The sequence below is a fragment of the Erpetoichthys calabaricus genome, chromosome 1 (genome assembly GCF_900747795.2).
Source record: "Erpetoichthys calabaricus chromosome 1, fErpCal1.3, whole genome shotgun sequence".
Taxonomy (NCBI): Eukaryota; Metazoa; Chordata; class Cladistia; order Polypteriformes; family Polypteridae; genus Erpetoichthys; species Erpetoichthys calabaricus.
This window is the reverse complement of record NC_041394.2, coordinates 209,362,504-209,387,070: the sequence shown is the minus strand read 5'-3', so window position 1 is coordinate 209,387,070 and position 24,567 is coordinate 209,362,504. Positions and strand designations below refer to the sequence as shown.

The 24,567-nt window shown below is 37.8% G+C and overlaps 2 protein-coding genes across 3 annotated transcripts in view; both read left to right on the top strand.

Annotated features, from left to right (window-relative positions):
- Positions 1-24,567, top strand: part of gpr85 (G protein-coupled receptor 85) — a 246,354-nt gene that overhangs the window by 129,864 nt on the left and 91,923 nt on the right. The window lies entirely within an intron of this gene.
- Positions 1-24,567, top strand: part of bmt2 (base methyltransferase of 25S rRNA 2 homolog) — a 62,090-nt gene that overhangs the window by 19,061 nt on the left and 18,462 nt on the right. The window contains exons 2-3 of the mRNA XM_028811204.2: positions 5,466-5,607; positions 11,454-11,585. Coding sequence (XP_028667037.2) covers positions 5,466-5,607; positions 11,454-11,585 — 274 coding nt within the window. The remainder of the gene's footprint in view (positions 1-5,465; positions 5,608-11,453; positions 11,586-24,567) is intronic.

Below are 24,567 nucleotides of genomic sequence, written 5' to 3'. Positions count from 1 at the left end.
ATCTCTATTTGTAATGCCACAGTGCGCTTCATCTCGTCTTTCGTTGTGGGTTTCCACTTTGAATAACGAGAATGCGATGCAAACGCAGCCCGCGATTCAAAAAAAATCTCTGCCTACCTGTTTGTCTCGTCTGACAGTAGCTGAAAAGCAGCATCAGGAGAGAGCAGCCTGAAGTACAGCAGCTGGTGATCTGTCGTGTCCAAAAGCAAGCCATGCCGTCTTGTAAACTCTGGTAGCCATATCGGCTCTCAACGGATCAATGTATGTGTATTTATCCCATGCGAACCTTGCCGTAGATGCATCGGCTGCGCGAAGGCACTCAACTGGCAGCAGATCCGGTCGCGCGGCATCGGCTGGTGTCTGATCAGCTGATGCCTGCTTCTAACTCTCTTGCTCGATCTCCTGATCACTGCCAATAAAGTCCGATTCTGAAAAATCAAGAGTCCGACTCCGCGGTAATGCGGAAAACAACATCTGCCAAGTGTTTTCTTTTCTGCACTTGCTTCGCTGCCTTTTCACATGTCGGTGCCATCTTGCCATTGTTTACATTTCGCAACTCACGCACACGCAATGTTTATTTGCCGAGTCAATGAGTCTAGCATTCCTCCAAGCACAGAGGGAATGCCTGTGACGTGACAGTGAGATTTGTCGCCATTAACAGCTGATTGTCGCCCTTTATCCCTGGATGTCGACTTTTGTCGACATTCGCCTTCAACCCCTCCTGTCGACAAAAGTCGACATCCGCCCTAAAAGAGTTAATGATGGCGAATTTAAAGATGAGTTTCTTTTTTGCAAACCTCTTGAAAAGACAACTACTGCACGTGATGTATTTGACACATTTGGTTCATTTCTGAAAGAGCATAAGATCTCTTGGGAAAAGGTTTGTGGTGTTTGCACAGATGGTGCTCCAGGATGTCGATCTGGATTTCAAGCTTTGGTACTGAATGAGTCACCAAACGTCATCGGAACTCAATGTATGATTCATCGGCAAATATTAGCAACGACGACACTGCCACAAGAGTTACAAGAAGTAATGAAAAGCGTCATAAGTTCTGTCAGTTTTGTAAAGGCGAGCACTTTAAACAGTCGACTGTTTTCGCAACTGTGCAACGAGTTGGATGCGCCGAACAATGCTCTGCTATTTCTCACTGAAGTGAGATGGTTGTCAAGAGGAAAAGTTTTAAAACGTGTTTTTGATGCTTCGTGATGAACTCAAAACATTTTTTAATCAGAAAGCAAGACCGCAGTTTGAAGCACTTTTCAGCGATAAAAGTGAACTGCAGAAAATAGCTTACTTGGTTGACATCTGTGCCATCTTGAATGAGTTAAATTTATCACTGCAAGGACCAAATGCAGCATGCCTCGATTTGTCTGAAAAGATCCGATCATTCCAAATGAAACTTCAGCTTTGGCAAAAAAAAAATTGGATGAAAATAAAATTTACATATTGCCTACCTTATCTGCTTTCTTTGAGGAACATGACCTTGAACCAGTCAAAAGGATTACGATGATAATTTCTGTGAAAGAACACTTGCACATGCTTGCAGACGAAATTTCATCGTACTTTCCAAATCTACCTGACACCCCATTTGCACTTGCGAGAAGCCCATTCACAGTCAAAGTTGAAGATGTTCCTGAGACAGCACAAGAGGAGTTCATTGAACTTATTAACAGCGATGCAGCGAGAACTGATTTCTCTACAATGCCAGTTACAAAATTCTGAATCAAGTGTTTGCAGTCATCCTGTTCTGTCTGAGACTGTGTTGTGCCTTCTTCTTCCATTTCCAATAACATATCTTTGTGAAACAGGGTTTTCCAGCTTGTTGGTTATCAAGTCTAAATACAGAAGTAGACTTGTTGTGGAAGATGATCTTTGTGCTCTTGCAAAGACTGCCCCGAGAATTTCTGATCTGGTGAGAAAGAAGCAATCTCAACCTTCGCACTGATGTTTGCCTTTTACGTATACTGTTGCAAAATATAGCAATGTAGTTTACTGTTGTTATATTAAGACTGTTACCCACCATGCTTCAAGACAAAATTTCATTTAATTGTAAATAGAAATAAATATTTCACAATATAATTACATATTGTTTTTGTGATTAATCACTATGCTTTAATTATGTTCAATTTGTAATAATGAAAATACATCCTGCATATCAGATATTTACATTACGATTCATAACAGTAGCAAAATTACAGTTATGAAGTAGCAACAAGAAAAATTTTATGGTTGGCGGTCACCACAACATGAGGAAGCGTATTAAAGGGTCGCGGCATTAGGAAGGTTGAGAACCGCTGACTTAAAGACAACATCGGAGAAACTTCATTTGATTTAATTGAAAGGTATAACTGGGTGTCATCTGCATACGAGTGAAAATTAACATTGTTTCCTAATGATAGATCCCAGTAAATGTAACGGAGTAAATGTAACTCGTTACTACCCGCCTCTGCAACTGGGTTTTGTGAAATGGTCAACTAGCCTTTGAAATCCCATATCATCTTCAACAGAAAATGGCTGATCATCTAGAGCAATAAGTTCCATCAACTTTGCAGTAACTGTTTTAGCCTTTCCACTGTTTTTGTCATATTTCTTTGAATATTTAAGAACCCGACCAATAGGACGCACAACTGCATTTTTTTGATTTTGTGAAGGATGGTGTAGAATTCTCCTATTTTGCTCTGAAGAATTTGAATTATTGGTCAGGGTGGTTTGTTTTCAAATGTTTAATTAAGTTGGTGGTACTGAAATTTCATACTTTGGTCCCTGCCTCACTAGTGAACAAGATCCGGAGATACTTGAACTCCTCCACTTGGGGCAGGATCTCGTTCCCAACCCTGAGAGGGCATTCCACCCTTTTTCTGCTGAGGACCATGGTCTCAGATTTGGAGGTGCTGATTCCCATCCCAGCTGCTTCACACTCAGCTTCGAACCGATCCAGAGAGAGCTGAATATCACAACCTGATGAAGCAAACAGGACAACATCATCCGCAAAAATCAGTGACCCAATCCTGAGTCCACCAAACCGGACCCCCTCAACGCCCTGGCTGCGCCTAGAAATTCTGTCCATAAAAGTTATGAACAGAATCGGTGACAAAGGACAGCCCTGGCGGAGTCCGTCTCTCACTGGAAACGGGTTCAACTTACTGCCGGCAATGCGGACCAAGCTCTGACACCGATCGTACAGGGACCGAACAGCCCTTATTGGGGGGTCCAGTACCCCATACTCTCGGAGTACCCCCCACAAGATTCCCCGAGGGACACGGTGGAATGCCTTTTCCAAGTCCACAAAACACATGTAGACTGGTTGGGCAAACTCCCATGCACCCTCCAGGACCCTGCTAAGGGTGTAGAGCTGGTCCACTGTTCCCCGACCAGGATGAAAACCACACTGTTCCTCCTGAATCCAAGGTTCGACTATCCGACGGACCCTCCTCTCCAGGACCCCCGAATAGAGGCTGATGAGTGTGATCCCTCTGTAGTTGAAACACACCCTCCGGTCCCCCTTCTTAAAGAGGGGGACCACCACCCCAGTCTGCCAATCCAGAGGCACTGTCCCTGATGTCCATGCGATGTTGCAGAGGCGTGTCAACCAAGACAGTCCTACAACATCCAGAGCCTTGAGGAACTCCAGGCGTATCTCATCCACCCCCGGAGCCCTGCCACCAAGGAGTTTTTTGACCACCTCGGTGACCTCAGTCCCAGAGATGGGGGAGCCCACCTCCGAGTCCCATTGCTCTGCTTCCTCATTGGAAGGCATGTTAGTGGGATTGAGGAGGTCTTCGAAGTACTCCCCCCACCGACCCACAACGTCCTGAGTCAAGGTCTGCAGTGCACCATCCCCACCATATACATTGTTGACACTGCACTGCTTCCCCCTCCTGAGACGCTGGATGGTGGACCAGAATCTCCTCGAAGCCATCCGATAAGTCGTTCTCCATGGCCTTCCCAAACTCCTGCCACGCTCGAGTTTTTGCCTCCGCAACCACCAAAGCCGCATTCCGCTTGGCCTGCTGGTACCTGGACAAAAAGGTCCTGTAGGACTCCTTCAGCTTGACGGCATCCCTCACCGCTGGTGTCCACCAACGGGTTTGGGGATTGCCGCCACGACAGGCACCGACCACCTTATGGTCACAGCTCCGGTCTGCCGCCTCAACAATAGAGGCATGGAACATGGCCCATTCGGACTCGATGTCCCCCACCTCCCTCAGGATGTGGTCGAATTTCTGCCGGAGGTGGGAGTTGAAGCTACTTCTGACATGGTTATAATTTAGAAATAAAACAAATATGATTCCTAAATACATAAGTTTCCTTGCCAAGTTAAATGGATAGATGTTGCATTGCCAACAATTTCTCAATGCTAAAATTTCAAAGGAAAACTTTGTTCATTGATCCAGTCTTCTACTATTGTGTGTTCTGTGGTTTATTCATAGATAAAAAGACATTACTTGTCAGACAAATTCTAATAAGTAAATTACATTGACTTAGAATATTTTGTGACTTTTACTGACTTTGACCCTGATCTGCAATTAATGTAAAAATTTATTCTAGCCTTAGTCCTTTTTCTAATCCACCTATGTTATTAAAGCACCAGCTGTTCTTATTAGAAACCACTGAGAATTTTGCTAAAATATAATAAATGTGAGATGGTTGTGACACTCATAATACATTTTATTAAAGTATTTGTCTTTAATTAATTAATATATTTAATTAAACGGATAAATCTAAAGAAATAACAGCTATTACCAACATTTCATTAGTAGAAAATTCAAACTGTTCATAACTTATTTTTTTACATTGTAATATTATTAGGGTTGAAGAATATAAGATACTGTACATCTCAACAAACAAACAAGCCTCTTTCAAATTTCAGGTAGTAAAGATAAAGTAAAAAAAGTAAAATTCAGCATATTCTTCAGTAATTAAAATATTAAACCCTCTGCACTTTTTTAAATAAACTGTATAATAAGACAAGATTTGTACAATGACACACCTTTTTTTTTAAAACTGCAGTAATTATTTTTAATCTTTCAGATTAATCATGATCTTTCAGACATGTCTCATGTCATTAATGAACTAATATTTACACTCATAATTTATAAAATATAAAAATTAAGACTTTGGCTTTTATTAACCCAATGTTTCATAAAAATATTTTTTAGAACTAAAAAAAAATCCTCCTATAATTTTTTTTCCACTGAAATATTTTGTGCCTTTTGTTCATCCACCTTCCAGGATGAGCTTGCTTCTCCTATCTATGCCAATTGGCATAGGGTTTCCTAAAAATGTGTCTGTTTAAGTGGAGCTTTCACACTAAATTATAGATAAAATATAGCATGGTTTATAAAAATGTATTCAAATAAGCCTTATAATGATGTAAAGCTTTCTACAAAAGATCTTCTGCATTATAATCTCATTACATTTTTCTCTCCACTCTTAACTTTTTGCTCTCATGTCTTTCTTCTAGTGGGAGATTTTGATAAAATTTGGCGTGAGCACTGCAAGGATGAAGAAACCCTTAGTGAATATGCCTTAGCAATGAAAAACCTAGCAGACCACCACTGGTCAAAGAAATGTGAAGGAGAAGGGCGCATTGAATGGTGCCGTAGGTAAGCAGATTCTGTTGTTGCTAGACCCCCCTTCCCCCCCCCCCCCCTCAGGAAAGTGGATGCTAGCCCTTAATTTACCAATTTGTGCCTTTCTTTCCTTGCCTTTGGTTTTAGTCATTCAAATACTAGTTTGTCGTTTGTAGATGAAAGACACTGGCTGCTGTTCTTGCAAGTTTTGCATAGTAGGCATTAGTTCTTTTTGGACTGTGCATCATGTGTTGCATGTCAGCACATTCACTACCAACTGCAGTCCTGTGGCAGCCTGTGTTGTACTCTTTGTCTTCTTTATTCACAATTACTATATTCGAAATAGCAATAGACTATTTTTCAACAAAAGTCCTAAACACTCTTGTCGCTATAAACAAATGCAGTTTGTCTATATTACAAGGAAAATACTGGATGATAACAAACAACTCAGAAGACAAATCTCAGCTTGCTTGGTATAGCTTTTTTTTTTCTTTTCTCCCAGCTATAGGGAAAGGTCCTTAATTTATGCTTTAAGAATTTCCCAGGAAACCTTATTCCTTCATGATCAGCTTTTAAATCTTTTTGTCAGAGTTTTTGTTCTTTTGACTAGTTGCATGTATTGGTTCTTAACTATTTATAAAGTTCTCTGTGTATTTCGTGTTGATAGTGGCCTTAATCTTGTTTGCTGTTCACCTGCACTTACATATGTCACCCACCCTCATCTCCTCTTGTTTGAAAAGGCTGCTCGTTTGCTGCTGCTATAATGGCATAAGACTTGTTCTTGAAAAAGGCTCTTACTTTTAAGTTATTTGAGTCAACAAAAATATATTAATAGATTAGCTGGCTTTACCCTGACTTCAAAGTTACAAGTAATACAATTCTCTGAATCAAAAGTATCATATGCACTTATAGTTTGATCCCTGCCCTCTCAGGGAATAGAGGCAATGGTTTATTTTGAGTTCTTGAGGGACCAAGGAAAGTTTTTCAATGGCACACAAGAAAGGATCTATCTTTCTTTAAAATGCTTCTCTCTCCTTTTCTCTGTCTCTCTGGTTTTCAGATATACTTAATTTTATACTCTTGTGAGGTTTCACATATACAGTGATCCTCTTTTGCTAGCATAAAAGTATGCTTGGTTGGACATCAGTAATCTGTCAACTTCTTTCTTCTATAAGATGGACACATTCCTTGAATTAGTGGTCTCTCTTTATCATATAGCTCATAGTTCTTTGACAAGGCTGGATTCATTGTGGCACCCATGTCCAATTCCATTACTGGTGGTGTTTTATTTTAACAGACTTAACACTTACCTGGTGGAATGGAAGGGCCACTCCAGCCTTGGTTTTGGTCACACCTTAGTCAACATTTGTTCTGCTATAAAGTCAGGAAGGGACTGGACAGGGACATCACATCTGGCACTTGAAATTGCTAACAGTGGAACAATTAGACAGTTTGCCATTGGTTTCTTGAGTATGCATAAGTCTGACTTTTAGTTGATAATTTGTTAAAAGTTTTGCTAGGCCATCTTTTAGAATTGAGAATGATTGCCCACCAGTTTTAATTATGCCTTCTTCAAATCAAGTGTGAATATTTGGTATTTTGTTCTAAATTTCATTTTGAGTAGTTGAGAACTTCCATCTCATCTTAGGAAAACTTGATCTTAAATATGCTGGAACATGCCACCAAAACGTAGAAGCTCTCAAAGCAGAAATGCATCAGCTGTGAATAAGAACGCAGCTTCCCAAGTTACTGAAGCAACTGGGGTTTCCATGTAGTTGAATTCACATGCACACACTTAACCAGATTAGGGTGAATAACCTTATCCATATTACTAATCGAGAATGGTAAACCGGAAGGCACTGACGCAGGTACGCGGCGATGGACCCAGGAGACATAGTGCGCAGGCGCCTACAGTGCGCGTCTCATAAACCGCAAGCGAAGTCTGATCCACCGCGAACGAAGGAGTCACGGCTCAAAAACGAAACAGCTCAACTAACGTAAATAAGACATGAAGCAACAACGCGCCCATAGCTAACGACACAGCCACACAGAAAAGAGGATTCTGCACTGCACCCCAGAGTCAAACGGAAGACGCTACGGAGTCGGCAAAGGTCCACAAAGATAGTACGAAAGGCGCAGGCGCCTACAACGCGCTTCTGAACTAAACGTCCACACTACACAGCATGGTCCGGGTAATGAGAATAAACAAACTCTCCATATTAAACGTACGGCATCGTCACACGTCCAAACCATATAGCATATGTGAATCACATTACAGTGATGCATTATTAACAGTACAACCACAGAAAAAGCTCCGTATTAACAGTAAGTGCAATTATCCATATTACTAACGGTAGACAACGCATAACTAATGGAGTCACGGTCACGGCTCCAAAACGATCCAGCTCAACTAACGGAGCTACAAAAACGAGCCCGCATGGATAAAAAAAATAAACGTAGGCGCCTACAACGTGCGTCTGAAACCACGGAAGCAAAACTGTCTTGGCTCCAAAACCAAACAGCTCGACTAACGGAGCTACAAAACTGAGCCCGCATGGATAAATACAATGAACGTGGGCGCCTACAACGTGCATCTGAAACTGCGGAAGCAAAGCTGGCACGGGTTCAAAACGAAAGACCACAACTGACGGGGCTACAAAAACGAGCCCACCTGGATAAAAACAATGAACGCAGGCGCCTACAACGCGCTTCTTAAACAATGCAACCAAAGGGGTAACGACTCCAAAACGAAACATCTCAACTAACGGACATACAGAAACGAGCCCGCCTGAATACAATTAATGAACGCAGGTGCCTACAACGCAACCAAAGGGGTCACGACTCCAAAACGAAACATCTCAACTAACGGACATACAGAAACGAGCCCGCCTGAATACAATTAATGAACGCAGGCGCCTACAACGCGCCTCTCAAACAGCAGAGGCAATAAATAAACGCCAAAGAAAGGAACGACAAACAGCCGCTAAACAATTCCGCCAATTAGCTGACAACGCATTCGGTAATGAGTCCACTATTAATGAACATTCATTACGATTAATGAATATCATTTGCTGTCATTGTCATTCACTTAACTTCCCTAAAGAAACAGCTGGCAATACAACTAATGAGTTTACAAGTTGTTGTCAAAAGGGTCAGGTTAGACTGCCTCCTTTAGTTGAATATCCGGAAGCTTCTAACTAACAATGTACCCGAAAGTAAAAACTTTATGGACTGCATTAGATCCTACAATAGTTCATTTGCTTTTGCATCTACCGGGGTAAATATCAAGCCACCAGCTGGCAATGGCCCATACTGCTTTCGCGTATATGGACAAATATTACATCGGATTGGAACAGTGCACCCTGAGCCAAATCATGAACGCAAATATGCACAGATCTATGTGTTAGATCCAGATGACGCAATCTATCAATGAATGAACCTTCCTGAAAACAAGCAATGCACAGAGCTGATAATGACAAACGTCACTGAAGTCATAGAGTTCGGCGTTCATCTGACATTAAAGTTAAAGTTATAGATACTCCATACCAAGGAAAACTCATTCAAGGACAACACACCATCTTTACTACAAATGTTGTGTATAAAGAAATATTCCAATAAATCTTTCTAATGTGCCATGCTATGGGTTCCTTACTTCCTTTGTTCGTCATATACACCTTTACACTCCAATATATCTCACATACATCAATGTATTTCGGGTTTCCCAACACCAGGGGTTGGCGAGCGAAGCGATCAGAATCCTGGTTTCTTAAAAATCTGCATTTACATGGGCAAACGATCTTCTGCAGTTATTCTTTGTCAAAGGAGGACATCACTGAACTACACGAAAAGTGTTAAACATTATCATCATCGGCATCAGTGAATCTGAAAATAAGCATGATGCCTGTGATAATTTTCTTGTGTTTTATAAATATATTTAGTCAAATTGACACTTTATTTATAGGTTTCGAATTGCACTTGGCATACTGCATTGTTTGATTATGCTATTGATCCCTGCAAAGGACCCAGTACATGTGCTTTTGCCTTGCACCCAAAGCTGCTGGAATAATAACACTGGTATTTTTACTTCAATAAGATAAGCATTTCTTTAGGTTACTCATGACTTTAAAAAGTAATCAATGTAACACAAGTTACTTTTAACGTGTTAAATTACTGCTGTTGAAATTGTGTTGCTGAGTTTAGCACTGTATGCTCAGCTTATCAACATACATTTAGCGATTTCTGAAATATTGAGATTGTTCCTTCTCCTGGCTAAAATAATGCATTGGCCTGAACATTTGCCTCTGGAAATGTATTTTGTGGACGCTTCTACATCTGGCTGCTGAATGTGTGTGTGAAGCAAATACATACGCAGATTGTTAGTGTGCATTGAACAAGTGCAGACTGTTATCCTTAACAGTAACCCGGATAAGAGACAATATGGCCACATCATCTGGTCATTCGAGGAGAAGTCTACCTGTGTTAATCAGGTTACTCAGAAGCCAATAACCTGCTTAATGCTCTGTGTGATTCAAAGGTTTATTCAAACTCCATGATAATAATCTGAATAAATGCCTTAAATGCAAGGGAGTGAGTTATGTGTTATATTTCTTGTTTGTTTGTCGTTTATAACCCAATAAAATTTACAAATGGATGGATCACTGTACATAATGATGAGACTAATGAAAAACCTCTGTAAGATGAAGATAATTTTCATCTTCTGAAGGAGTCATTAGTGTGATTAGCCAAATACTATTTTAGAACTTTTGAAAAGTGTAATCCATTTGTTGAAATTGTGCAACATTATGTTAAAAAGCGCTGAAAGTTTTTGTTTCTGTTTATGTATATTCTGAAATATTTGAAAATACACAGCACTTCCACTTAATGTGGGTATTTGAAAATAAAGCAGTCCATGAAGGTACAAATGCAAATTAAATAACTTGTCCAGGTTACTGCAATGTTAATGTATGAATATTCTTTGAATTTAAATAGTTCAGAAGAGTCACATACTCTACATAGTTTTAGAATCAAGTTTTCAACTCTTGATGTTCAGGTTTTGTCTTTGAAATATTAATTTTATTGATAACCAACCATCCCCCTGTGGAGAAGTGAAACGGGACAGCGAGGAGGGCCCTGCCCGACTCCCTATTCCTGACGTCATGCTTCCCCTCCCCTCGGCCCATAGCCTCTATCTTGGGTTAGCACGAATATGTGAGAGAAGTTGCAAAATCAACCGGAATGTTCAAGCAAATTCTAGAAAAAAGCTGAATCTAAATCCATTAAGTGGTTCTCTTGTTCGCTAGCTAAGCAGATGTAAGATATGCCCCGAGGCTGGCACAAGAGTGAGGAGGGCCCTGCCCCCCTCCCCTTAGCCTGCTGTATCTCTCTTAGATTCGCACAAATAAATCGGTACTGCAAACAAACTATGATACTTAGCGCGATGAGAGAGGTCGCAAAAACAACCGGAATGTTCAAGCAAATTACAGAAAAAACCTGATCTAAATCTGTTAAGTACAGTAGTTTTCTCGTGAAAAGTGGACAGAAATACATTTTTTGGATTTTTTTTTGGATTTTCTATTTGTAGAGATGTGTACTTAAAACAAAGCTTATTTTGTTTTTGCAGAATGTGTTCACTGATGTTTTTTATTTCATGTCATCCTATCACAATTCACATAATTCATTTCTTGATAATTACACTTGTCTAACTATATTATTCAGATTCCATTCCATGCATCCTTAACTGTACTCAAAATTGTGTGTGTGGTAAACTGGTATTTATAGCTGTTTGGGCTGTCATTTATAAAAGACTTCAAAATACTCTTATATTGCTTCAGATTTCTAAATGCATTTTCATGTGTTGTTTTTTGTTATTATAAATATAGTGTTTGTCAAGAGTATTTTGGGAATGGTGGAATGAAGAAAATGCTGGAAAAGGATGAAAAAAGTGCTCATCATGCTATTACTGTAACCACAAAACTGACTCCACAAGTGACTCTCACTAGTGATTCACCAAGGTATGTTTTGTGAGGATTTTGTTTTAGAATTTTAATGTTCATAATAATGATAAAAACAAATGTGCTCACTATGTTTAATTTTTTTTTCATTTTGGTAAAATACAGTTATGTTTAAGAACGGCATATTTACTGTGATGCAAGATACAAAATGCAATTTCTAGTGTCATTTGAAAAGATACAAGTTTTCTTAAATTTGATTCAGGAGTGATAATATATATGTTGCATTATTTGTGATTGTGTTAATTATATCACTCAGCCTCTGATTGTTCAATTGTCTTTCTGCAAAATTAAAACTAAAGTTTTTCAAATCAAAAATACCTGCAATGTTTTTAGTGAGCACAAGCTAAAAACAATTTTATTGTTTGTATCTATCCATATATGTTATGTTTGCTGTGTGGTGGAGCAGAGGAAAATCATATATAGCAAGAAGGATTAGATCCTAGTTGGGGTTTCCTATTCCTCTTTCTAAATATATGCGTTTAGAGTGACAAGTTCATTATGTACACAAAATTACAAAAATGCAGCATTATGCTATGACGTATGGGTAATGTAAAACTTTATGCAAAACTGTTTAATTTTATTTGCATTTTGCATGATTTAAGTATTCAGCACCCTGTCTTTTACAGTAAACAAATCATCGTATTTCACATGTTTGTCAAATGTTTTATGTTCCCAAGAGCAGACAAGGTGTCTCAGTATTTCACATAGATGTTTTAAAATGTTGTTAAGGTTTTTATTTTAACATTCTGACTCAATTCTATTTCAATTTTTTTTTAAAGTACCTATCTTCTGTCATAAATGTACTTCACTTATTTTCTACCCGTGTTCTTAAAGCATGTAATTCATTATTTAGTTGAAAGGATTTTACTGGATAACCTTTATCATTGGTTTTATGAATATTAAACATTTAGAACAGGTCTCCTTGTAAGCATTTTTCTTTCAAGACTAATATTTTATTTGCTGTTTTAACTATTTCTATGTATTGCCTGAAATATTTTAATTAAATGTTTTTTTCATTGGCCAGAATAAACTTTTAAGACATTTAGTTAAGAACTCTCTATGTTCCACACTAGAATTGACACTCACCAAAAAGTTTCAAATTTAAAGACAAATAATTTATAGTGATCTTCAGCTTTTGTTGGTCCTGGATTTCATTTAATAGTAAACTGTGAATAAATCAGAGTTTTGCATGATAAAATACTGTTAAATATAATTAAACTTAAGTTCTTGCTTTCATTATTATATTTTTAAGAAAATTGTTGTTGATTTCTGTATTTATTTCAATGTGAGTAGATTATCTGTAGCGCTGTAGCTTTTTTCTAAAACCAAACGGTCAGAAACACTTTCACATTTTTGTATATTAAAAGTCTAAGTTTAAGTGACTTCTCATTTACTATTTTATATACTTCCCATCTGGATTCAAACAACCCTTCATATGCTTTTCGTTTTGATCCCGACTGCCTCCTACATTTATCGTTTTCAGTAGTGAGCTGCTCTTATTGTTAATATCATACAGTACACACATACATTTGGTTTGCGTCTGTAACAGGTGGTGTACATTTATAGTACTTATAAAAGTTACCTTTTTTTTTTTTTTCACTTTTATTCTCTCAGTCACGATACATACTATCGCCCTAGGGATCTGACGCAGTTAGTTTTTTTTTTGAAACTGGGAATAACTGTAGATGTGAGTGGTGTTTGAGGCAATGGAACTGGACATTCTCTGATCTGGAGGGATTAAAGCTGACACACACAAACGCTGGTGAATCTGCCTTCTTTGTATCTCACCATCACTTTTTTTTAATTCAGTTTTATTGAGTGTGCGGGGTTTACAAGTGAGCTTCGACAGATGAAAGCAGTTGGGCGAGCCCTCGAGCAACGTTTTGTTGCAACCAGTTTAACGGTCCACAAATTAGCTTATCGGGAACACCAAAAAAACTACTCCAGGGCTGCCAGATCTCAATACTATTCAAATTTAATCAACAACAGTCCCGGAAATTCCAAACAACTTTTTTTCCGTGATAAATCATTTACTCATTCCTCACACCTACACCTGTAATAATTTCACAGAAGAGCAATGCAATAATTTTATTGAATATTTCACCTCTAAGGTGGACATCATCTGCTCCTTCTGTGCTGATAGCTCTAGTTTACATATTCTGATTGTGAAGAGAAGTAAGCATGATGTGTCTTTCATCTGCTGCACTAAGTTTCCTTAGCTGACCACTGTGTCTGTGGTCTTCAACATTGCCTGTTTCTTTGTTGTGCTTCAAAAATCGCTTGAACAGCAAATTTTGAAACCCCAGTCTGCTTTAAAATCATTGCCTGGGAGAGACCTTGCTGATGTAGTATAACTGCCTTGTGTCTTTTTGCTAAGCTCAGTATTGCCATGGTGTATGACCTGTGACATGAAACTGTTGCAGCAGTGCTACAGATTAGTGGACTCCATTTCTCAGTTGTCCTGAGGGTATTGCCCTGATTGGACATCTGCAACAGGTGCAGGGGAAGCTGTGGACAAATAGGGTCGGCAGAAACTTTAAAAGGGGGCTGGCTTAGCAGCAAAAGGAGATAGTTGTCTGTGTTTGTGTACACCTGTTTGCCTCTTCTGCCATAACCTCTGTAGATTATATTGTTTATACCCTGTATTGTGAACCTGTAAGGATGTATGAACTCTCTTGTGCCTGCCTGTCATGTGAGTAGAATTGGATTGGTCATCGTGCTTCATCGTTTGGGAGCGCTCCTCAAATCTCATCACCCTTCACCGCATCAGGACTATCTGTAGGACTGTTTATTACATTATTTATGGAAAGCTGTTCCTGGGATCATCATCTTTTACTGTCATACCTCTTCTTCTGTTACTTCTGCATTGGGACTGTGTTAAGGACTTTGTCATGAGTGTTTGTTGTTGTGTGTTAGCATTTGTTGTTTCTGTAAGGGAAGAGGAGTGTTTCCTGTTTAATAGTTGTTTATATTTCCTTGTCATTCAATATATCGCCAATGGTTAGTTATTTGATTTGCTGTTAGTTAGTGTCTCTGTGTGAGTGATGCGGACATGGCTAGGTGTGTTCTTTGAATCCCCACTAAAAACAAATTGCCATCCTGTTGACCGGGTGAATCCAAGTGGCACCAGGCCATTACTCTATCTTCCATAACCTAACTTTGGTAGCAGAGTTTGGCTGTTCCTCACTCAGTTTTAAGCCTCATACACAGCTGTTTCTGTTTCAGTTAATGACTGTATTTCTTTCTACGTACTTACCTACAGCCTACACCTTACTATAAGTTTGCAGAATCCCTGACATTGTGCAAGTGTACCTATAAGAATTAATGCTGGTTTGAAGGCAAAGGCTGGTCACACCAGATATTGATTGGATTTAGATGTTTCTTCTGTTAGCTCACTTTGTTTATTTTTAACACTTTAAGAAAATGCAATTAGAATTTATATTTGTGAAAGCATTCCTAATTTACAGCATTTTTCACAACTACATATATACAGGTATATATGGCAGATTTGACTGACTCGTTCACTCCCCAGCAAAAGCACTTTTCCTGTTTAGCTAAAAGGCTGAAAATTGACAGGATAGTGCATCTAGGGTAGTAGGGATCCACTAAGCAAAGATGTTTTGATACAAATATCTACTTTTGATACAAATACCTATTTTTAGAGGTGAAAAAACAATCCACAATACAAAAAATAATTACCTTAAAATCTCAAAAATGCCTTGATGGATTTGTTTAAAATTGGTGATGTTGCAGTGAAAAGAAAATTGTCTGACAAGTGTTTTTTTTTATTTGTTGATATTTTTCGTTAATAATGCTATAGCGAGTGGGACATCTTAATACTTTGTGTTCCAATTTCGCAACACGTGCTGACAGCAATGAAGGCTGTCTGCAGAAGAGAAGTGAAAGATGCAAAGTACGAGGAAGCTGGGAGAAGACGTGTTTAACGAGTGGGCTTTAAAGCCCTGGTGGTTGGCATGTGCTGCGGCTGGGAGCGTAGTGAATTTCGTGCAACTGATCCAGTAATAAAGGTATTTCGTAAACGTTATTCCCCACCTTCACCTTATCTGCTGCATTGTTTAAAATGCCAACATGGGAACTACATTTCCCATCAGCAAGTGTGCTGCTTCAGACAGTTTCATAAACGCTCACAGGTTAAATAAGAGCATCAAAGGTAGCAACTGCTGCTTTTTAAAAAATTTTCTTCTTTTTTTCACTACCATTTTGGGATAAGAATCTCATTGTATTGCTGGATTACAGCATTTATCTTTCAGTACTTATTTTTTTATCTCATCATGGATTGTGTTTAGATGTCACAGTTTTCCATTGTTTAATTTAATCTGGACCCTTTTCTGCAAAACCTGTTGCCAAAATCAGTACAGTGGTGCCTCATACTTTTATATTATATTATGAACGATTATAACTTCGAATGTTTCACAGTTCAAATACTAAATTCGAGAGAAATATGACCCGGAGTTTGAATGATTTAAGTTTGAACCGTGCTATGGAAAAAAATGTAGCAACAGTGTAAACATCATCTGCTGTGTACAGTGTTAGTGTTAGCACACCAGCTGTTGTTGACATACAGGCATAACTCGATAGTTGTATCTGGAATGAGTGATTGAAGCCAGGTCTTTGAAATTAGCAGAATGCAACTGTCTTTAACAATCTTATTCGCTGCAACCTGTAGCTTCAGTTCGTTCATCTTATTTCCGAGGGTTCTCATCAAGTGCAAACGTGAATATCGGCAGAGTTTCTTTGCAGCCTTTGTTGTTTTTTATGAAGTGTTCGATTCAGTTGACCGAGCTGCCCTGTGAGATATCCAGAGACTTCGCGGGATCCCCTCAAAGTTGCTGGATATCATGGCTGACCTCCGTGTTCTCCCTAGCTTCTTTTAGCCGGGCGCACCGCTAATTTAATTTAGTTGATTTAGTTGAGCGCCTGGCTGTCATCTCGCATGACATTGTGAGATGACAGCCGCAGATCTAATGATCTGCAGAGATGGCAAGGGACGAGCGGGTGGGTGGGCAAATATTTTAGAAGTAGGATCACAAGTTGCAAGGTGCTAAAGCTAATAGCGGGGACGAGGCAGAGCAGAGTTCACAAGCAAAGAGTATGGGGAGGTGGGCTTTAGAGAGGGGGCTGTACATGGTAATAGCGGGGGTGGAGCAGTTTAATTACAGTAGCAAGGAGTATGGAGAGGTGGGCAGGCGAGAGGAGGCTGTACATGCTAATAGCAGGAGCGGAGTGGCACTTCACAAGCAAAGAGGATGTGGAGGTGGGCGGGCGAGAGGAGGACTGATAAAATAAAAAAAAAAGACTTGTGGAACCAGCCTATCAGATATCAGAAAAAGGGCGTCAGTAAGTGACGTCTCAGTTCTCAGTGTCAGTGCAGTCTGTGTAGTGCTGCTACGCTTATGTTGAGCATAAAATTGACATTTCCACTTTATTCTCACCGTTTATCTCGAGATTAAAGACATGTTGACTTTATTCTCGTAGTTTGTCATTAAAGTAGAACATTGTAAACTAAACTTCATCTTAAAATGAATATTTAATTTACTAGATTTTCTCAAACCGTCATAAATTATATAGCGCATGAAATGCTTTGTGTTATCGTGTGGCGATTGGTTATGTGGAGAAAGAAAAAGGAAGGATAGGAATTGGAGTTTTGGTACGTCAGATAGAGCCAGCACGCATGCAATAAAGAAAGCCCGCTCAGAAGAACATCCATTGAATTCTGTGTTTGTGTCTCCGACCACCAGATCACGAACCCAACATTTACACAACTTTTTAAGTTAAACCTGTGCAAGGACACGAGACAGTAAGTTGTGCGCACCAAATTGTTTCACAGGAAGAAAAAAAAAACACACCATATCTCCTCAGGTGCTCCGCACAAGTGTGCAGACGAATACCTGTAAACGTAAAGCATGTACCTAAACCCTTATCCTTCCACAAGCCTAATCTTAACCATAGCGTAACGGGGTATACGATGGGCATTTTGTGACTGACGTTCTGGGCATTACCTGACATACGTCATGGGTATTGCAGGCTGCAGTTAAACCCATTTCCAACCATCCCACACTCCTTTAATAAATAAACGCCCAGTAGTCTGTTTTTTTTTTTATATCACTGTGCTACAAGAGTTGGAAGTGATGTCAAACTGAAGCACCGTTGCCTTGGTAAAGGTGTAATTAGGTAGCCCTGAAGCGCACTTTCGTAATTTTTTAATCTAACATTATCTCATACGAACGTGAAAATATCTTGTACGTACGTAAAAGTATCGAGTCCATACGTGAAAGTATCCTGTACATACAAGATATTTTCACATACGTATGACATAAGGGTTATCCCATAATTTTTTTCACTGTGCGGTTCAGAGCTTCTGTATTGTGATCAGATTTCAAAATTTTCTTTAATTACTACCATCACATGAGTAAGCTATACTTTAAATAGAGCTAATTCCTGGTTCTGTACTTCTGCATTCCATTGTAGTGTTGCTTGGAGCTACAACCTTTCAATGTAGCAATGAGCAAAAGTTAGGAACTAGCCCTACATACGTATGCAAAGCAAATTTAAATATTCTAATTAGCCTAACATGCACGTCTCCTGTATGTTTTAAGCTAAGAAAGATATTTATTTGTAAACAACTATAATTTCTATCAACAATATGTTAACATTTTGCCATAATTTATCATGAAACTTGCTTTTTTATCATTATTACAAATAGTCTAAATTGGCACATATATTCTATTAGTAGTAGCTGTATTGCTTCAAAAAGCTTTGTCATGCACAAGGGTACTTGCCTGTTCTTAATCCTCTTTCTTTGCCTTATGATTTGTTCCCCTGTGAATGGGCTGAAAGGATAAGTAATTATCCTGTTTTTGTGCCTGATTGATAATGGGACTGTAAGTACTTCAGTAGGATCTTTTGGCTCATATTTCATTAGTGTGGACACCTATGGTAATAAAGCATGAAATATATTACAACCCTGAAAAAAGAAGTTCTCTGTTGCTTCCATTTGGATAATATAAAATATGTATTTATGACTGTTTAAGGAATAAAAATATGCGAGCTTAAAAATATCAGGAACTGTTTTTTTTTCTTGTTTTATCTTTGGATTTTGCATACTGTAACTTTTTTTTTTTTAATTATATTAGCCATGTGGACATTGGAAGTCTGGGAAGTCAGGTGAACTTGTGCCTTCCATTACCTGTATTTTAATTTCTTGAAAATATTGATTCATGTATATTTAAGCATCTGTCTCATAATATTTAAATTATCCTTCTAAAGCTTGACAATAATCATCACTACACTATACTGTAGCTGCTTAAATATTAATATTCTTGTAGCGGAAGTTGAAATATACAAGACAAAATGTAAATAAAATTGCAGCTGGCATTGGAATGCAATACAAAAATCTAGGTCTGTAAATAGTATGCTATATTTATAGTATCCATTAATTTATGAAAATAAAAATACCCATTTCAATAAATTAAATTACAATAAATTAATATGCATTTAAAGTAAACAGTACGCTACTTTGACAAAGTTCACTTTCTGTGTATATATAAATAAAAAAAAAATGTGAATCTGAATATAACATCTTGACCTTAAGAGTTATCTACAATAATTATATGAATATGTCTACAGTATGTGTGTTTGTGTTAAAGTCGTGGCTGTGGACTGATAAGAAGTGACAGTGTTGCCATTATTATATCTTGAACATTTATATTGATGTTTTATTTGTATAAGCTTTACCAAAATTATATTTCATATCACTAATGTTATAGCAATATGGTATGTGTTGACTTAATTCAAAGCTATGCATAGATAAAGTTGACCTAAAAAAATTAAATTTAAAAGCACCATATGCTATTAATTTGGCAAAAACAGCTTCATTTGTTTCTAGTAATTTTCAATAAATTGCTTATATTGACGGGGATGAATCTTTGCTTACTGCTCCACATAGAATCACAATTGTTGTTACTTGTCACCCTACAAGTAGGATTTAATCTGGGTTTGGGCTTTCCTTTCGCTATTCAAGTGCCTTTTCTAATTTTTATTCATTGTGTTGTATGTTTGAGTGTTTTGGCTATTGTCTTTTTGAAAGTTCCATTATCAATTCAATCTAAGCATTTTGTCAGATGGCCTCCTATCTTGCTCAGATATTCTTTGATAGTAGATTCTGAAAAAAGTGCAAGACATCTGCAACAATATTGTGGCTGCTGCAGGTAGCTTGCTTTTGCCCTTGTACTATCTGTTACTTGCAAAAGGTCTTTCTGTTCATAGATGGTGGTGATAAACCAGCATCAAATCAATTATACTCTGTCATTATTATTTTTTTTTAATTTTAGGACTAAACTCAAAGTTGTGGTTGATTTGCCGGCCAATCTGCAAAAAAAGGCACAAAAGGCAATTCATGATTACCTCTTAATAGTAATTATTATTTTTTGAAAATGGCAAGCATCTCACATTAAGTATATACTAAACATTAAGTTAGTACTACATTGCTCCAAATATAGTGTGACCAACGAAGAGTGTGATGTGACTCTAATAACCCAGAAATGTGTGATGCATCTTCCGTAATATAACCTACTGTATGTGTAGAGTATTACTGAACACACTTTCAGTGATACTGGAAGCCTTTAGGACCTTTAAAGTTGAAACCAAGGCAGAACAGTATTACATCAGAGAGAACAAGAATGTACCTTATTTTGAGATACGTCATTTAAACTAAAGAGACACAAGAAATGGGAGGGTTCTTTAGCATTTTTTTCAATACAGTGTTCTTTGATGGTTGATTGAGGGTGGTGCTGTGACTGTATACTATATGAGCATCCCTACTAAGTGGTCTGTGAGAATTGCTGTACTAAATGTTAAGTAAATAGTAAGTGAATAATAATGGTTGGGAGTTGTTTTTACGGACTTTGTGAGGTGAATGTACCCCATATATTCTGTGAGAGCTTATACTCCGACTATCTTCTTCTCTATGGTAAACGTATAAATTAATTAAAATACATGTTTGGAGCAATGTGACTGTTTCAAAACCACTTATTCCAATTCAGACTCTATGTTGAAGAACCCAACACCGCTACTTCTTCACAGAATCCACTAACAAACAAACGGTCTCAGTTTTACAGTTAGTTAATTTAATGTGCATGTGTCTGGTAGGAAAACTCATATGTACATGAAGAGAATGTGCAGACCCTACACAGACAACAACCAGGTGTGGGTTGGAACCTATTGTACAATACTGGACCTAGGGGGGGCAGCATTATCAAACTCTGCACCTCACAAACATGATCTGAAATTAAAACAGTGGATCTGAGACTTTAAATGCTATACCGACCTGTTTCTTTCAGTTTTGAATATTTAGAACATGAAGGTTTGCAGGGAATCTCCTTATACAGTTCATATTTTAAGACTTTTGATCACCATTTAAATGTTGTCTATTGCTATCTCTCACTGTATTTATTTTACATATATTGTGTATGTACATTATATATAATGTTATTGTGGGGAGAAAAATGTTTATTTGCAAATGCTTGCTTGCAGTTCATGGGCATCACAAGTTTGTATGGGATTTATATTGTAGAACAGAAACTTGGAATCAGAAAATGGTGTGCACAATAAATCTATCACTAGGGAGACGAAACTCAGTCACATGGGGCCAAATTAAAGATACCACTTATAGTACCTGGTACTGTGTTCATTGAGCACCACACCCAATAATTACACCTGAAAATACTTATTTTAATGGTCCTTATAGTTGTACCTAACAGATCTATAGTATAAGGTATATGGAGCACTAAGGTGAAATAAAAGACTTTGCAAACTGATTTTTTTTTAATTGGGCATTTCTCTACAACTTAGAGAAAGGGTAGATGAGTGAACCCTTAGTGGAATTGCACCTCTTGCTGTATTCTCCCTTGCTTGGGCAAAACACTTCTACAAATTAGTAGGATATTTTTGATCAGCAACTATATACTGGCTCAGCATGAGTCAGTGTTGATATCTGGCTTGCTGTGCTGTGGTATGGACTGGTGTTCCACCCAAAGTTCCTTCCCCACTTTGTTCCCAGTGCTGATGGTGTAGTGAAAAATACAATACCCCCTTTAAAGTACTTTGTGAGCTTTTTTTTGTTATTGTTGCTGTTGTTATTACTTCTGGGGAGAGTCAGCAAAGGGACATACTGTTGAAGGGAGTACTGCCCAAGTGACAAGAACTGAGTAACACACCTACTCACCGAGCAATCTACCCATCAAGCTAGAAATCAAATATAGCCATGTATCAGAATATTAACTAAAAAGATTTCTCTTTCTGTAGTGGATAAAGCATCTGGTGCTGGATTCCTTTCTTCTTGCCCATAGCAGTGAAAGACCTCTTGCACAGGCAATGTTACTGGCATTTACAAAATAACAGTTGTAATAAAATTAATTTAAAAAAAAAATAGAGTGCTGGGAATAAGCTACGCTAATATGGGGAGGTGAGGGAATCAGTTTCTCAAAACAGAACACTTGTAAGAATCTGCACAGTTAAAACATAGGTCATCTTTTAAGATTATAGGCTGTTTAATTAGTTTGAGCAAAATTAGTGTGGAACTGATATATCAGTATTCAATTTCAATTTAATATCATTAAAAGAAATGGAACATAAACACAGGGATTGCCCAATGCCTTGGTCTCTCTTTAAAATCTCTGCTATATTAAAACAGATGTTGAAGAGCATTTTCCTAATGGAGTGTGTTTTAAAACAATATTTTTTCATGGCTGATCTCCATTTTAATGATGAATGGCGGAGCTTGGATGATTATACGCATGACCAATATAATTCATGACTTGTCATTGTATTAATTTTTGCTCCATTAAACAAGTAGATGAGACAAGCCTTAAAGAACAAATGCATTTATGAATGTCAGTGGTGCACCTGTGGAAAAATTACTTGTAACTTGGTTAACTCATTTATTAAAGTAAGTTATAGAGTGATACATGCTGTTGATGGTTCCTACCAAGGTTATATCAAACCAGAGTTATGATTTTTAAAATAGTGGTAGTACTAGACAACTCCACTTCACCAAATAAAAATTAAACGTTAAAGAAAAGTTTTCATTTTCTGATGCTATTTTTTAATATTTTTCTATCATTTTAAATGTCTAGTCGACCTTTCCAAAACTAGATTTCATTTTTTCTTTGATTTTAAATTCATCTGTGATAAATGCTGTGTAGCATTATTTTTATTGCCCTACTTTCATGTTCTACATTTTTTTTTAAAATAACCTCTTAAAGCCACCCACTCCTGGGGGGACTGACATACACAAACATTTTTTTCAGGAGCAATTGCCACAGCTCCATGCAAACTTTGTGATGTATGAATAAATTGATAAATACTTTTTCCAAAACAAAATTACTTGCCTATCGCTAAAAAGAAAATCTGAGAATTTAGCCTGCATGTAGTCTAGCATTTCTTAGAAGACTTGTGAAAGGCACTGGAGTCCGATGTAGTAAGAAGATAAAGAAGTTGTAATGATATAGTGCCGCATCAAGACATGTTGAAAAGAAACCCAAATGTATTGTCTATAAATACTTTGTTTTCAAGGCAGGGATATCTTAATGCATTACTGCAGGAATGGGGCTTATTATTTATTTAAAAACAAAAGCCTAGATAACCTCACTGGCATTCATCATTACCACTTTAATGCGATTTTGGAGTTAGTTTATAAATAGCTTTAATGCGTACTTTATCAGTGCAATAATATGACTGATCAGGTGTGAGGTTCAGACATTCAACTTGAAGCATCACGAAGAAACAAAATAATGGCATGATGAATCATGTTCTAATACTGTGCCCTACAAAGACCCTAGAAGGCTGTGATTGTGTCTAACTCATCCATAGATGTTTAAGTATTTGTCTATTTTGTAACATGTTTATACTGGTCATAGTCATGGAGAAAACATTGCCTGCTCTATGCATATAAGACTGCACACTAGCAGCACAAACAGCAATACCAAGAAAAAAATCTAGGCACATTTCAGATGAAGTGGCTTTTTGGCTTGCCTACACTGGTGATGGAATGAGGTGCTCCATTTGTTAATACAAAAATAACATTTATTTAGTGCTTCAAAGCACAAACCAGTGCAATTATGCTTATTAGCATAATGGGCAAATAGACATACCTCATTGGTAAATACTAAGATGCAAACACTAAATTTGTCTCATTCCTTTTTTTTTTAATGACAAACTGATGTCCATTTTTATAATCCCTAAAATGTGACAAATGTAGTGAAAGCACAAATGTCATATAGGTACAGTATGTTGGTGAGTGTAAGGGCCAGTTTATACTTCACACTCAGAATGCGTATGTGCATTCCAAGCATTCATTTGATGCATCCTCTGAGCATGTCCATGGAAATTTAACGTGATGTGTGTGCGAGATGCAGTACCAGCAAAAAAAATTGGGGGATTTAGTGTGTTCTAGTTGGGATGTGACATTTGAGTCTCTGTTTGTGACAGCAAGCCGCTTTGCAGATCCTACAGGATCTGAATAGTTTGATTCAGTGAAGCAAATCATCAAACTTAAATGTTGACACACAAATGTGGTGCTTTTCTTTTTATGCGTTGCATATTCTCCATCGTAAAGACACAATTAATTTTAAAGGTTTCACATACCATTTTTTTTTTTCCTTCTTCTTTCTTTTGTAACTTCACAGTAGCATCAGAATGTACCGAAGCGTATTTGAGCCACAGAGAAAAAAATATTAGGGCCATAGTGAAAAGGTCTATTTTGTGATAAAGTGGAAATTTCTCAGTTTATTTTGTCATTAAAGTTGACCGTCGTAAACATCATCTTAAGACTGACCCAGTTGTTAATCGTTATGTGCTTCTGGGGGCTCCTCTTGCGCTGACAGCAGCGGAAGGCAGCTATTTCCACACAGAGCACGTTAAATTTAAGGAAATTCCAGCTCTCTGCGCATTTAGAATCATTAGA